The following is a 15,028-nucleotide window of genomic DNA, read 5'->3' as shown; positions in this document are numbered from 1 at the left end:
AAAGGTAGCCCAAAGTGGTTGCTAAATATTTTATTTCAACATCAGTATGTATATGTGTCGTATTAAAAAAAAAAAAAGATCAGAAAAAGGCTTCTGCTTCGTCAGAGGGTTTTGGAATATCGCCGTCTGACGGAGTCTCTGTAGAACTGGAAGATCTTCTCTGATGCTTTCTGACTGACGGCTATACACTGCTGCAGCTGTAGAAGAAAAGACAAAAAATAAAGATTATCCATATAAATGAAAAGTCTGCAGAAAAAAACGTTTCATCACCATCATCAGACCTGACAGCTCACGCATTGATGATACAGGTATGATGACGAACGTTAGAAATAAAACAGCTGTGTGAGAACAAATCTGGAATTCACACATTTAGGTTGATCACAAGACTTAATTTGACAATGTTGCAGTTTATTTACAGACCTCATGAACTGAAAATGATCCTTTGGTTGATGACATCATGACTCTGCGTTCTGTACTGTCAATAGCAAAGGTCATCAAAGCTCGACTTTCCTGGTGAAAGTGAAAACAGACAAGAACAAATTCAGTGAGGATTTTGAGAAAGTAACTGTACTAAAAAGACCACGTATACAGTGTATATTGTAGGTGGATGCACAATAGACATTTCCAAGTGTATTGTGCAAATCATATGTCAAGAAAAATCCAACAAGTTGAAAATGTATCATAAATCTGTCACTGTACTCCACAAGTTACTCTGTTAATTGTGTTAAAGTTAAATTTTCTGGTGTGCCAACTTCCCCTGAATCTGTGTCTGAATCTGTTTCAGTTAGACTTCTATGTTTCCCAAAGTGTCCTCTGACATCTCCCAAAAACAAGCATGAACCAGGGTTTTATACAAGGTTTAGTCAAAGTGAAATACAGCAGTAGACAGATCAAAATGTATGAAATTTACTAGAATTCAAGTCTCAAATTTATATTAGATTCATGATTAATTCTTAGATGTTTCATGGGGCGACTTCTGACAAATCTAAAGCATTTAAATGTCCTTTTTTATTCCCAAGCAAAGATGATTTTACTGATATGTATTGATAAAATATATGCTTCTCACGCCCCCTCACCTGTATGAATGCACCCGAGGACTTTGAAGAAATTTAACAAACACCAACAACAGTTCATGACAATATGACACCATCTTGACAAACTGCTTTTTACCTTTTAAAACAACACATGAGCCTCAGATTTACCTTTTCCTGAGCTGCAGTGGGGTCTGTGATGATCTGACCGTCTGTGTGGATGGCACAGGTCACTCCACAGAACAGGCAGCTCATAGGCAGACCTGCATCCATAAGAGCCATGCAGGCAGCATTCAAAAAGCAGGACAACAGCTGAGGAACAGGTAAGGAAGCAGACTCACCAGGAAAACACCAGTAGGACACTATTTCAGTGCCCTAAAGTACCTGCAGATCTGAACATTAACTTCATAGTACACAGCAGCAGAGTTTTACTGAAGGATACTGAACCGTCATCATGCAACACTTGAAGGATGAGAGTGAGGGAGGAGCGAGGATGGAGCGACGAGAGCAGAGACGCCTCGCAGGTTTCTCGTACACACTGCTCTTGCGATCTCTCCCTTACGCCTAGAAAACAAAGGTTGGGATACATATTTGAGTCATGCAGGGAACCAACTGGCTCACTTATTCCACCTTGTGGTGTGTTTTGGTATAGCAGAGTTTACACAGTAAAATAAACATGCGGTGTATTAATATCTTCTCTAAATTACTTCTTTATCAGAGCTACAACATGCAAGAAAAATCTAATTACACCCATACAAGAAGACTGCCCACATTGCATTAGAGCAAAATTCAGGAACTACATTAGACTCCCAACAAACAAATTAAATAAAATGTTTAATGAGAAAGATAATTACGTACTTGGAAGTCCAACTTTGGGCTGTATCAACACCTCCAAGGTTGCTCGGTCATAGATCTCCTTGCTGACTTTGACCTCAGCTGGTCCGTAAACTCCAGCCAACACACTCGTGTCTCCTTCACATGAGAAAACAAGAGGGAATTATTCAACAGAAAATACGTTATTGATCCAGGTTGGGAAATCAAACTTCGCCCTGTGCAGATATAAAAATAAACAACAACAGAATACAGACAATAATAAATAAACAGGAAGTCTAGATGGGACAGAAGCTTCGAAGCTGTGATCCTTGTATCCTTGTAGTGTCGACTACAGGTGAAGCATCTCAGCTGTAGGTGACAAGACATCAAATCATTTACAACAGAATGAGTCGGAGGCCAATTGGTAATTTGCAAATAACTGCAGCTCTGTATCCTCTGGGAGTAACTGTCAGAACATTAAAAGCCGAAGTTTGTTTTATGTTTATGGTGAAAAATGTGCTGCATTAAGCATTGATGGCTGTTGGGAACACAGTAAAGTTACATCACTGCTGCTTTCAACTGGATGTATTGGTGAGTTCATGATGAATTGGAAACCACATTTTATGCTTGACACCTTAAATTGCAAAACATGTCATAAGAAAGGCTGCACAGTACTGAAAAAATATCAGTGTCATTATTTTTCCTAATTATTGTGACGACATATTATCTGCAGTAGAGTATAGTCAAACACAACATTTTAGAATATATTATTTAAAGGATAGGTTCACAATTTTTCAAGTCTTAAAACAACAGTCAGGTGTCCAAATAAACATTGAAACATGTTTTTCTTGTTGTAATCATTCCTCCTGTTCATACTGACCATTAGAAGACCCCTTCATAATGCACTTACAATGTAAGTGACGGGGGACAAAATCCACAGTCTTCCTTCTGTGTAAAACTGTTTTTAAGTTTATCTGAAGCTAATATGAAACTTCAGTCGTCCAAATGAGTCAAATCAAGTAGATATCTTTTAACCTTACAGTCTTTTTAGTGCTGTGTGCCAATGTGAACTGTACTGATGGAGGCTGAACTGTGTCTTTGTAAGTGACAAAGCAATATGGAAAAAGTTATCAGGTGCAATTACACAGAAAACATGTTTGACAGCTTCAGATACTTTGATTCATTGACTGGTCGAGTGTGATTATACCAGCTTTGTCTTCAAAAAGGGTAAAGACTGAAAGTATAGTAAACACGTAAGCCACAAAGTCTACGTCTGTATAGCTTTACAGTGGAGAGACCATGTCCTGCAACACAGAAAGCATCAACTGATGCTAAAAAATAACAATTAAACAAATCAGAGGTCACAAAGAAATACTTGTTAGCGGTCCAAGCACCAAAGGTCTTTCTTAAAACAACAGTCAGGAGCCCAAATGAACATTGAAACATGTTTTTCTTGCTGTAATCATTCCTCCTGTTCATATTGAACATCAGAAGATCCCTTCATAACACAATCCACAGTTCTCCTCCTGTGTGAAAATATATTTAAACATTTATACGAAGCTAATATGAAGCTTCAGCGTCCAAATGAGTCAAATCATGTAGATATCTTTCAATGTTATTGTTTTTAGTGCCAAAGTCCCTCTTTCTGATACTATACTTCCGCCGCAGCTCAACAGGGAAACACTATCCAAGGAAACACAAAGAGAGAATTTGATGCTAAAAAGACTGTAAATGTAGCAGATATCCACTTGATATGACTAACTCAGACTGTTGAAGCCTCGTATAAGCTTCACATCAACTTTTAAATGCATTTTTGAACAAAAAAAGTTTTGCACAAATTACTGTGTGGACACACTGTGGATTCTGTCCCCATCACTTCGTTGAAAGCACATTTGAAGAATTAAATTAAAGAATTAAATTTAAATAGCCAGCATAAACAGGCCTGTCTTAAAACAACTTGACTGTTGTTTTAAGAGAGACTTGAAAAATTGTGAACCTGTCCTTTAATATAACCAGACACATTTAATAAACAGAGCTGCTGCTGCTGCTTCTGTTTCTTGTGTTTACATACAATAAACAATACAATTGCAGGTCTCTGTGCAGTTTAAATAACAGCACTGTATTTCATAGATTAAACCCGTGGAGTAATGATTTAATGTCCAGCAACGGTTGTTATGCTGCATAAATGTGGGTTATGGTGAGCTGGTGGAAAAGTAATTGTAACTGCAAATGGTTGAGAAAACGATAATTAAGGCTCAATAAGAAAATGACGGTCTAAACTGTACTCAGTCCAGCTTCAGCTTCCTTCATTGAAGTAAAAGCTTTAGTAGGTTAACGACAGCAGACCGAAAGGCTCCGAGTCATATTTATTATATGTGTCGTTACCTTGAATGAAAGACGCTGAACCATCAGGTCGAGACAATAAACTCTGTTCACAACCAAACTCTCTCAGAGTAACGTTTGAAGATCCGCACACCTCCATCATAATACATCCATGTGCAGCTTCCGACTTCCACAGAGGAAACGTAGTTTGTCGCGGCCGGATGACGTCATCTATTTTGCCGTTTTAAGCATGAACGTATTGTAAGAACTCCAAATTTAATATATTAATATAATTGTAATGTGTAAATTTATTTTTTTGAATCTTTATTTTTTACTACACCACTTTCATTTCATATTTATCTGCAATCCCTGCCGTTGTATATTTGTTTGTTCCAAAAGAAAGAAAAAATAATGTATTATAAGAAAGTTTGTGTATAAGCTTAAATGATGAATATTCTGATGTTTTGTATATGATCATTTTGTGAAAGAAGAAATTGTAATTGTTTTATATGTCAATAAAGAAAAAAAACACTGATAACACGGAGGTATTATCTGAAATTACCCTTATTGACATACATAATCAGTTATTTTTTAAATTTGTTGCAGTTCCTAAATGTGACTACACAATAAACACGTTGGTACATGTTTGCCACAACCTGATCTCACATAAATACGTGAATTTAAAAAAAACTTTGTTAAAGACAATTGCATATAATACATATAGGACACACTAAGACACAAAATACAACACAAGTCCCAGGGGTACAGGCAAAGTGGGAGGAAAATGTTTAAGGACAACAAAGCTCTTCATTCAAAAGTCTAAATCATACCACCAACGTCAGTCAAAGATGCTCCAACATCAGTCCTGGAGGTCATAACACAGTCCTCATAGCTTTAGAGTTCTTTGAATATTTTACAGTATCTACATATTCATTGAGTTCAGTATTAAATACAGGAAAGAATGGTTTAGAAGCACTGACTTTGAATTTGTGGATGTGGTATATAGCAATAAAAATAGAAGACTTATTATAAAATGAATTTCCCATCTTAAAATCAAATAGATCAAACAAAAAATCCTCAAAACAAAAATAAAAATCTGCAATGAATTATATTTGGATGAACTCTAGATATGTCTGACCAAAACTTCTCTGTATGAGAACATTTGCAAAACAAATGTGAAACATCAGAGCAGTCAGACTCAATATCCCGTTTATGTATCTTAAGGAAAGATTTTGCTGTGAATTAATTTAAACGTAACTTCTCTCACTTTATTAGTAAGAACATACTTGAGAGGCAAGGACAAGGATTGTAATAACATGTTGTTCTATCATTAATCTGATGCTCTGCTGAAAAGCACAAACCACCCACAGCAATATCAGATAAACTGACAGTGTGAGTAAGCGGCCATGAGAAGTTGCATATTCCTTATCTGTTATGGGTATTTGATATTTCCTCAAAAGTTCTGAGTAATCGTACATCCTACCATGCGAGTCAACTAATTGACCAACAAGTATGATATCATTTTTGAACCCGTTTTCAAAAGAAATTTCCCGGTGAGAGGGGGTTTTTTCTGCGGACTGCAACCACCGTGAAGGGGGCGTAATTTGAAGCTGTCCAAATCACATAGAACCGCGCGAGATTTCAAAACGAGATGTTGTCGGCAAGATGGCAGCTCATGTAGGGACAGCAACCATGGTAGAGACAACGGTAGGCATATTTACCCGGGATAACGGTTTAAATTGAACTGTATAAGTGATTTTTTATACAGTAGTAACACACATTGGTATCTGTCTTAACGTTGGTATTAAAATAAGTAATATTTTTACGTTCTGGCGGGATAATAACTGTTGGCGGGCAAACATAACAAGAGAAGCTACAGCTGTTAGTCAAAAGTTTACATACACTTGTAAAGTACATGTATGTCATGGCAGTCTTGAGTTTCCAATGATTTCTACAACTATTTTTCTGTGATGGAATGACTGGAACACATATGTCTTTGTCACAAAAAAACATTCATGCATTTTGGTTCCTTTATAAATGTATTATAGGTCTGCTGGAAATATATATCGTTGCACTCTGAATACGAGATTCTTAGTTGTGATTACTACCAGTTGGATGTTGACATGAACCTGCCATACTGGTATTCCAAAGGTCTTGTCCACCAGCACAGGTGATTTCATTTATTTTGTCTCATTAGTTAGGTTGAAGTTGTTTAGGTCTGTGCTTCATTGCTGAGGTGACTGAACTGCTTCATGAATCATAAAAGTGCAAGTTGTGCCACTCTTAGCAGGTGCACTTCAGCTTGAATAGAGAATTTAATCAGTTTACTGAAATTATGTGGATGTATTACACCTTCAAGGGAACATGACTCCTTTGGCAAGTGTTGTAAAGTGTTTATAATGAAATGTTGATGTGCAAAAGAATAAAAATCTTAGTTGTTTTTTTTTTTTTTTTTTACATTTGCTTCCAGCAACATCCAACAGTTTGCAGGGAAGGTATCTTACAAAAACCCCTTTGTGAAGGCCCAAACTACAAATGCCAGTTCTGCAGCAAAGTGGGAGAATATGCATATGTTGCGGCACATATGCAGACCCACGAGAAGTCAGCTGTTAAACATGGAGGTATTTATTAGTTTAGATAAATGTTGCAGATCTTGTAAAATGTACAAATTGTCCACTAGTAATGTTAAGCATTTTATTCCAATGGTTTTAATTTTGAACATTGCCTGAAGAATACAGTATGTATGAGTAGTTTTTAAACTGGATTTCTCTCTGTTTGTAGGGTATAAAATGTACAGATGCCATGGTGGATGTGTCAAAAGCCACCATTATCACTGCTGCTACTGTACAAGGATTATAACCCGGCAAAATTTATTTTTGAGCCACGTGCAGAAATGTGGGTTAGCTAACCCTCCAAAAGGTCCCGGTGCCTCTGCACCCTCTGGTGTCACTGTAGCCCCCACCATAGCTTCCATCGTCTCTGCACCCTTCATTGTCTCTGCACCTACAATCATCTCTACAGCATCCATCGTCTCTGCAGCCTCCATTGGCTCTGCATGCTCCAATGTCCAGTCCTTGACAGCCCACAAGGCAAGGCAAGTTTATTAATATAGCACCATTCAGACACAAGGCAAGTCAAAGTGCTTTACAGTTGCATAGAAATACATTGAAAAGAAGACATTAAAATTGCATTTAAAAGACAATAAAAAGAAAAAACAAATAAACAGTTAAAGATTAAAAAGAAGTTACGTATTTAATTTATTGGAAAGCCGCAGTACACGATAATGTTTAAAGCCCTGTTTTTAATGAACTGGAAGTTTTAGTAGACCTCAGGTATTCAGGAAGCTTGTTCCACAGCTGGGGAACATAGAAACTAAAAGTTGCTTGGTTTTGATCCTGGGAACACTGAGTAAACCTGTCCCAGATGACCTGAGGGGTCTGGATGCTTCATAATGTTATGAAGTAAGTAAGTAAATCAGAGATATATTTAGGCCTGAGACCATTCAGTGCTTCATAGACAAGTAAAATCTATATTTTGACACACAGGAAGCCGGTGCAGTGATTTAAGGAGCAGTGTAATGTGCTTCATCTTAGACCACCCCAAACCAAAACCTTCATCCCGCTCCAGCATGACAGAACGAGCACACCGACTCGTCAACTAGTCCATCCACACAACGATATGACACTGTAGTTTGTGTTTTCTGAATGATCTAATGTAAACAAGGTTGTAGCTTCCTAAGTATAAATCAAATTCACTTTTTGTCCTCTATAAACATATATAAAATGTTTTAGATGTTGTTACAGTATTTAATTTTTTCACCTTTGTATTTAGAAACCTGCACGTCACAGTACGGAGGCGATCAGATGGCCGCATGCGTCTGGAGTTGTGCAAAGAGTGCAGACTGTACCACTGTCCTTTCTGCCAGCCATCTGTCTACAAACCAAAGGGAGAATACGCAAGTGTTTGGACACATGTGGAAATTCACCGAATGAGGGCCTTACAACATGGAGGTCAGAATCTACTCGTACTTGAAATATATTGATAATTTATCCAATCAATAATACAAAGTACTACAAGTAACTTCTTCCACACTCATGAATTTTGTTTTGTCTTTACAGAGTATAACATTTACGTTTGCCATTTGAAGTGCAGAGGAGAAAGACATTTTCACTGTCCGTACTGTCCGAAGACAATTATTACTCGGAAACAGTTTGAAAGTCATATGGACAAATGTGTGGCGACACAAAGTTCAACAGCAGCCACAGCGGTCCAATCAGTTGTTCCACCTGGCGCTCCTGCTCGACCCGCGGCCACGGTCGGCCAGGGTGCCATCCTCCTGCTCAACCTCGCTACACCCGTTCAGCAAACAGTTACGATCGAACAGTGTTCGGCTCCGCCTGACCGCCCTGTTAAAACAAAAAGCACATTAGATCAGGGTCCTGCTCCTCCTCATGGCCCTGTTGAGCCCACAACAGTCGGCCAGCCTGCTGCTCCACACGTCCAGCCTATAACCCCTGCAGTCCACCCCGGTGCTCTAACAGACAACCCCGTTAAACCAACGGCTCAAATATTCAGAACAGCAGGAAGAAAAATAAAATGTCCAATGTGCAACTTATACTTGAATAAAAAAAATCTAAGAAAACACAAACTCAGGAAACACTTAATTTCTGAGATAGACATAACAGCCAAAGACCATCTTAGAAGTCAGTGTATTGATTCTCAGAACGGGGTTTATGCTGTAGCAAAGTCCTATAAAGCCACTGCCGTACCAGTTCACGTCATCAAAAAAAAATCTGGCAGCACACACAAAATGTTGTGCGGAGAAGATCGGTGTGAGGTTATTGCAGATTTCCGAAGGAGGAGCGGTTTGACTAACAGCCAGTGTCCCCACCTGCGATCTGTCGATTTTTGTTTTACGCACGCAAATATAGAAGAGCTGAAACCTGGTGTGCTGGAGCAACTGGTTGCCAGTAAATGGATTGGAAAGGACATGGGGGCCAAGTGCCTTGACCATCGTGACCAAGCAACACAAAACAGGACCCCACTCGTTACTCTTGTGGCTCTTGGCGGAAGTCATTGCATGTATTTGTCTGTGTTCGAGCCCAAAGTGTCACAATACAGTAAGTTAGGAAGAGTATTTGTGACTTATAACATAAAGCGAAGGTTATGGCATTGTGATTGTTCTCATGGGAGAATTGCTTGCTTGCACAAATGTGCAGCCAAATGGTATCTCTTCCAAACCAACAAAGAGTTATTTTCTTCAGATGCCAAACAAGACAAATCACTAAGCATATCTGAGTTCACAGAGGATTCGCCTACGGAAAATTCAACTGGAATTGTGTCAGGAGAGGAAGGACTGAAACAAACAGCAAAATATATTTACAACCAAAAAAAACTGCCCTCTGTGTTTCCAGAAAAAATCATCCAGTTTGACCCTGAAACACACTTTTCAAAGCGTTTGGTTCCAGCTGAAACTGTCTGCCAAGATTGCCCAGGTCATGTTTCCTTAACAGAGCCGGAGCTGATCACCAACAAAGCGAGAGTCATTACTGTGACAGGAGTGATGGAAGGTTTGTCATCTGTTTACATGCTGGTAGATTGTACAAAATGGTAACGTCTTTGTGTTTAGGCAGTCCTTGTAAGACATCTTTTGATATCTTTCAGATATATCCACCTTTTTCAAAAAGTGTCCAAACTGTGAAATGGTCTACTGTTACCAGGAGTGGAGTGAAGGTCTGCACAATTACAACAACCACGCAATCCTGAGTCTGGAACTCTGTTTGTTGCTGCGAAGCCTGATGAAGGTATTTCATGAAAGAACTCAAAAGTCATTGTGGTTTTTAGATTCAAATACTTAAAGGAGTCTGAAATCTGTCGTAAAATAACAGTCATATGAAAACTGAAAGAGGTTTTCCTGGCTGTAATGTTCCTCTTGTTCATACTGACTATTAGAAGATCCCCTCAAAATGCACTTAGCATCAAATTCCCTCTTTGTGTTTCCTCCTTCCTGTTGAGCTGGAGTGGAAATGTAGTAACAAAAAGAGGGACTTTGGCACAAAAAAGACTGTAATGTTGAAAGATATCTACTTAGTTTGACTCATTTTGACGACTGAAGCTTCATATTAGCTTCAGATAAACTTTTATATACATTTTGTCACTTACATTGTAAGTACATCATGAAGGGATCTTCTAATGGTCACTATGAAGAGGAGGAATGATTACAGCAAGAAAAACCTGTTTCGGACTTAAAAAGCTCTGAATCCTCCCTGTTATTTTTCTCAGTGAAATTATTACCTGTCAGTGATCATTTTTGTTTGCTTTCTTGCATTTAGGATCACACCGCTGATGGTGGAGTGGTGGAGGTGCTGGAGCGGGCTGTAGGTGTCAAGTCTCCATATAGCGTGGATGTGCTTCAGGCATACCTCCACTTTGAAGCTCTTACCAGTCACAGCTGTCCGTCCTCAGTCATGTTGGATCTTTATCAAAAAGGGGTTTTCAGCATTGACGGTTAGTATTACTAATTGGAATTAAATATTAAAGATAAATGAATAGTTAAAAGTTTGAATATAGTTTCAGTAAGATTTTCTTTGTCATTTTACATTTTAAATCCACATGTCAGTGGTGTTTTTTTTACGATCAGCAATTTATTAGCTAGTTGAGCATTGACAAAGTATACACAAATTAATCTTACATGTTATATATACTATATAAGCATATATAAGAAGTGCTTGTACAATAATGATGGCAGACCTGTCGATAGAATATTAATCACAAACATGAATAAGACAAACAAACAAATCAACAGAGACCACAACAACAGAGAAAGGAAGGAGGGTTAGCAGTTGTGTAAACAAACAACAACAATAAAAATAAATAAAAAATAGGAGTTTTCTCTCAGCTTCATGTCCTAGTGATGTTGTTATTCTTTCTAATAGTTTTTAATATGGCTACATTTCAATGCTTTCATTTAGTATCAGAGAGTTTTCCTGTCTCTTTCTGCTGCACAGTCATCATACTTATAATCAGTGTATTTAGTAAGTTAATCACAAACATTTTCACAGGGATGGACCTGCCAGAGTCTTTCACTGGAGACGCAAACGAAGGAGAGTTCTGGGATACGGTGTGCATAGAAGTGATTTCTAGCGCCCTTGTTGCTCGTAAGTGTAATTTGGAGACTTGTAGAATCCACAGATTTTCATTTTGAGCCAGAGACATCCATCAAGATTATAGAATTTCATTGTGTGTTGCTTTAGTGACCTCAATCTAGTTGGCATTTGGGAGAAGTCCTGTAATATTAATATTATCTTAAGCATTACTTTGCAATCCTTGGGGAAACCTTGGTTATTCTACAAAACGTGTAATTTGACTAATGAAGTTATGTGCAATTTTATATGTGAAATCTGTTGAGTCTGACACTTATGCATTAGGCCTGCTGTGAGTAAAAGCAAAGTAGCAATCTTAGGTATCGTTATGCAGGTTCATGCATTTTTCCTTTTACTATCTTTTTTTGTAAATACAGGAAATGCTACCAGCGTTGCCTCCATAAACAGCAACCTCAAAGAAGCTGCAGTGTCTGCTGTCACGACCTCCTTCGCCCTGGCTGAGAGAAAGAGGCTCAGCAAGCAAAGAACAAAGGAGTGTCACAGAGCTGTGATCAGATATCTTGTGAAAGGATTAAATCCCTTGTCCACAGTGGAGTCACCATGGTTCAAGTAGGTCTTATTATTCATCTTTGGATGCACAAATGTGGTTATTTACATCCGCTGATAATCTGCATTTTCATTTATGTTTTTTCACTCAGAGAAATGACAGAAACGTTAAACCCAAAGTACCAGCTGCCCTCCAGAGATCAGCTCATAAATACACTGATACCTTCATGGTACTTGTTGGAGAGGAAGAACCTCATCAGAGAGCTGCTTCGGGTGTCCAAGGCTGCCGTGACGTGCGACTGGTGGACAAGTCTTGCCCACGACCGTTACCTGACAGTTACTTTACACTTCATAATGAAAGGCCAGAAGAGGCAGAAAGTGCTCCGTACAAAGTCAGTTTACGACTCTCAGACAGGCACGGCGGCAGTGGAGCAGATCGGCCGTATACTGGAGGAATATGGCGTCAAAGACAAGGTTGTCGCCATGACGGTGGAAAACGGATTCAATATGGACTTTTCCATCAAGAAATTGCCGTTAAGGAAGCTGAGGTGTTTTGCGCACATCCTAAGTCTCGCTGCACAGAAGGTGCACACCAGCAACACTGTGGCCAGATGGGCGTCAAAGATAAGAGACGTTGTTGTGTGGATCAAAGGGTCTTCCAATGCTGAAACAGTTCTTCAAGAGAAACAACAGCTCTGGAGTGAGTACATCATCATCATCATCATCATCATCATCATCTGTATTTTACTTTTTGGCTGTTTTTAGATTGTAGCTGCAGTATCTCACACAGAAAGTGAATGTCAGAATCATGCCTGTCTTTCAGATCTACCAGAGCATTCTGTAATAGTCGACGTCCGAACACGTTGGAACTCGTTTTACCTCATGGTGGAGAGGTTTGTAGAGCAGTACGCTGCCATTCAGGCCACCACCACAGATCCCCGGCTCAAACTGTCTGTTGAGAAGAAAAGGTAATGGAAGTTGTATAATTTAGAATGCAATATAGTTAATGTTGTGAAAACAATAGATTTATTTCACCTACATTTACTCCCAAGGCTTGAAACGCTCTCAGAGGCCGATCTCCAAAAGGCAGAAGAGTTCATCAGGACCATGAAGCCTCTGTATAGATCTTCGCTCTGCATCTCAGCCGACAAGAGTCCAACTTGTAGTCAGATATTTCCTATCCTGAAGAAACTGGAGGCCCACTTTGAAACTCAGGATGAGGACTCTCTTTTCATAGCCACACTCAAGGAGAAAGTCTGGGGTGACCTGTCTACATGTTATAAGGTACGTTCAGTACTTTCCACAGGAGAGCAAATTCAAAAGGAGACATTTCATGATTGTCCTGATAAATTCCATCTGAGGTTGTGGTGATTCCTTATAAAAGTAGATTTAAATTATGAAGTTTCATTTAGTTTTCTCTGTATATTTTAAGTGAGGCGTCTTTAGTTGCAGGGTAAGAATACCGTAAAGTTTTATTTTTCTAGTCAACCTTTATTTAAGCAGTCTCTCAGAGGCCGGAGACCTCTTGTGCAAGGGAGACCTGGCCAAGATGGCAGCAGAAAGATTTGCAAACAAAACAAATACAAAAGACTGAAAACACACAACAATACTAAAAAGGTCAAAAAGAGCCAATAACAGAGCACATTTACCATAGAATTAACAATAGTCTTAAATTCACCCAGAATATCCACTGTCTAAATGTTAATTACCTTCTGCAGACTATTCCAAGTGGCAGAAAACATGAAGGCTTTCTTTATCATCTCAGACAGTAAATATACATCTGACGTAATAATTTAAAGATGAAATAAGTTTGCAGACCCAGAGTTCAGTGTTTTGACTCTATCCCAGATCTGACTGCACTCTGCTTTCCTCTTACACACACATATTTTATGCTTTATTTCAGGACGGTGACACTTGGAAGTTCCTACAGGAGGCGAGTGCGATGGACCCGAGGTTCAAGAACAGAGTTGACTCTGACGAGATCTGGAACAGAGTGAAAAGTGCTGCAGTTACGGTTACAATCACAACGGGGCAGGTAATCTATTTTCTTTACTGATATTACATTTGTTCTGCTTTGATATGCCGTATTCCAGCGATATCTGTACTTATCAGTAGACCGTATAGTATAGATTCAAAGTCTGAATCTACCGTCAGTCATCTCATACACACTCTCAGCTGAAGCAGTAGTACATGCTGGCCTTTTTGCCTGTTTTTGAACTCATCCATGTCATTTTATTGTGATTGACTTTTTTGTTTAGGTGTCAAATCAGGAGGAACACAGACTTCAGGGGGAGGACAGTGACGCTGATGATGTATCTGAGCAAAATGACGAGTATTCAGATGAGGTAATGCCATCCGCAGGACACACACGTTCATTGTATTTAGTTCAGATTGTCTTGTTTTAACACTTTTTTTTTGCTAAATTTCAACTTTCCAGACTCCATTGCCCAAAAAACCGAGGTTAACTGCCCTGGAGGAGCTTTTTGACGAGGAGGACAGAGCTCTGAAGAGCGGCGCAGCAGCAGAAAAGACCCTATCCATCCTTGAAAGAGTCCAGCGAGAAATACAGCTGTACAGAAATCTGCCTGCGATACCCACATCAGAGGACGCTCTGGCCTGGTGGTGGGAGCGACAGGACATGCTGCCTCTCCTGTTTGAACTCTCCAACTCATACCTGTGTATCCAAGCATCGTCAGCAGGCGACACAATCAGCCAAGAGAGGTCACATATTGTACCAGAACAGGCAGATATGCAGATTTTTCTACAGAAAAATTGATCAGATGTGACAACCGATACATAAAGTGTTAAAATCCTGTTATTTACAATGAACATGTTCAAGTAGATCGTTCACTGTGCTGCTGTTGAATGAATATTAGGTTGATGTGACAACCAAGAGTATAAACATGTTTTGATGTTATGTACATTAAAATAAAGGATTTTATATTTGTTCATACAAGCAAAAATACATATTTTTACATCACAAAGGTACTACACAAAAAAGTTTATAATTACAAGCCCTCTTTTAAATATAACTGGTATATTGTGTAACTTGAATGTACTTCACATAGTAAAATCAGTCATTCTGCTTTGAAAAAAGTAGTATTTTATCAAATCAAAGTATTTTTTGCTTCGAGAAAGTGACCATAAACTTTTAAAAAGGCGGGAATTGCAGAGCAGCATACATGGGTGCAGCTGCAGGAGTTATTTTTTAAG

The 15,028-nt window shown here is 38.8% G+C and overlaps 2 protein-coding genes across 4 annotated transcripts; one reads left to right on the top strand and one right to left on the bottom strand.

The window, feature by feature from the left end:
- Positions 1-15: 15 nt before the first annotated feature.
- exosc5 (exosome component 5) lies at positions 16-4,384 on the bottom strand. Its single transcript, XM_042413237.1, has 6 exons — positions 4,230-4,384; positions 1,890-2,003; positions 1,474-1,595; positions 1,203-1,343; positions 421-510; positions 16-197 (listed from the first exon to the last, which is right to left on the bottom strand). Exons 1-6 carry the CDS (start codon positions 4,327-4,329, stop codon positions 102-104), a joined length of 663 nt encoding a protein of 220 aa, XP_042269171.1. The 5' UTR covers positions 4,330-4,384; the 3' UTR covers positions 16-101.
- A 1,388-nt stretch (positions 4,385-5,772) lies between these two features.
- LOC121899414 lies at positions 5,773-14,766 on the top strand. 3 transcript variants are annotated; one of them, XM_042415214.1, is made up of 16 exons: positions 5,807-5,873; positions 6,215-6,336; positions 6,637-6,787; positions 6,948-7,260; positions 7,998-8,176; positions 8,285-9,736; positions 9,831-9,970; positions 10,499-10,673; positions 11,228-11,323; positions 11,686-11,878; positions 11,968-12,515; positions 12,639-12,783; positions 12,868-13,099; positions 13,719-13,850; positions 14,074-14,160; positions 14,253-14,766. In XM_042415214.1, the coding sequence occupies exons 3-16, from the start codon at positions 6,751-6,753 to the stop codon at positions 14,589-14,591; spliced, it is 4,068 nt and encodes a 1,355-aa protein (XP_042271148.1). In that variant the 5' UTR covers positions 5,807-5,873; positions 6,215-6,336; positions 6,637-6,750; the 3' UTR covers positions 14,592-14,766. The 3 variants fall into 3 exon arrangements, with proteins under 3 accessions (XP_042271147.1, XP_042271148.1, XP_042271151.1); XM_042415213.1 differs by lacking the exon at positions 6,215-6,336 and having other exon boundaries at positions 5,773-5,873; XM_042415217.1 differs by lacking the exons at positions 5,807-5,873; positions 6,215-6,336; positions 6,637-6,787 and having other exon boundaries at positions 7,173-7,255.
- Positions 14,767-15,028: the final 262 nt, after the last annotated feature.

The sequence above is a fragment of the Thunnus maccoyii genome, chromosome 6, assembly GCF_910596095.1.
Source record: "Thunnus maccoyii chromosome 6, fThuMac1.1, whole genome shotgun sequence".
NCBI classification, from domain to species: domain Eukaryota; kingdom Metazoa; phylum Chordata; class Actinopteri; order Scombriformes; family Scombridae; genus Thunnus; species Thunnus maccoyii.
This window is presented reverse-complemented; position numbering and strand designations above follow the sequence as displayed.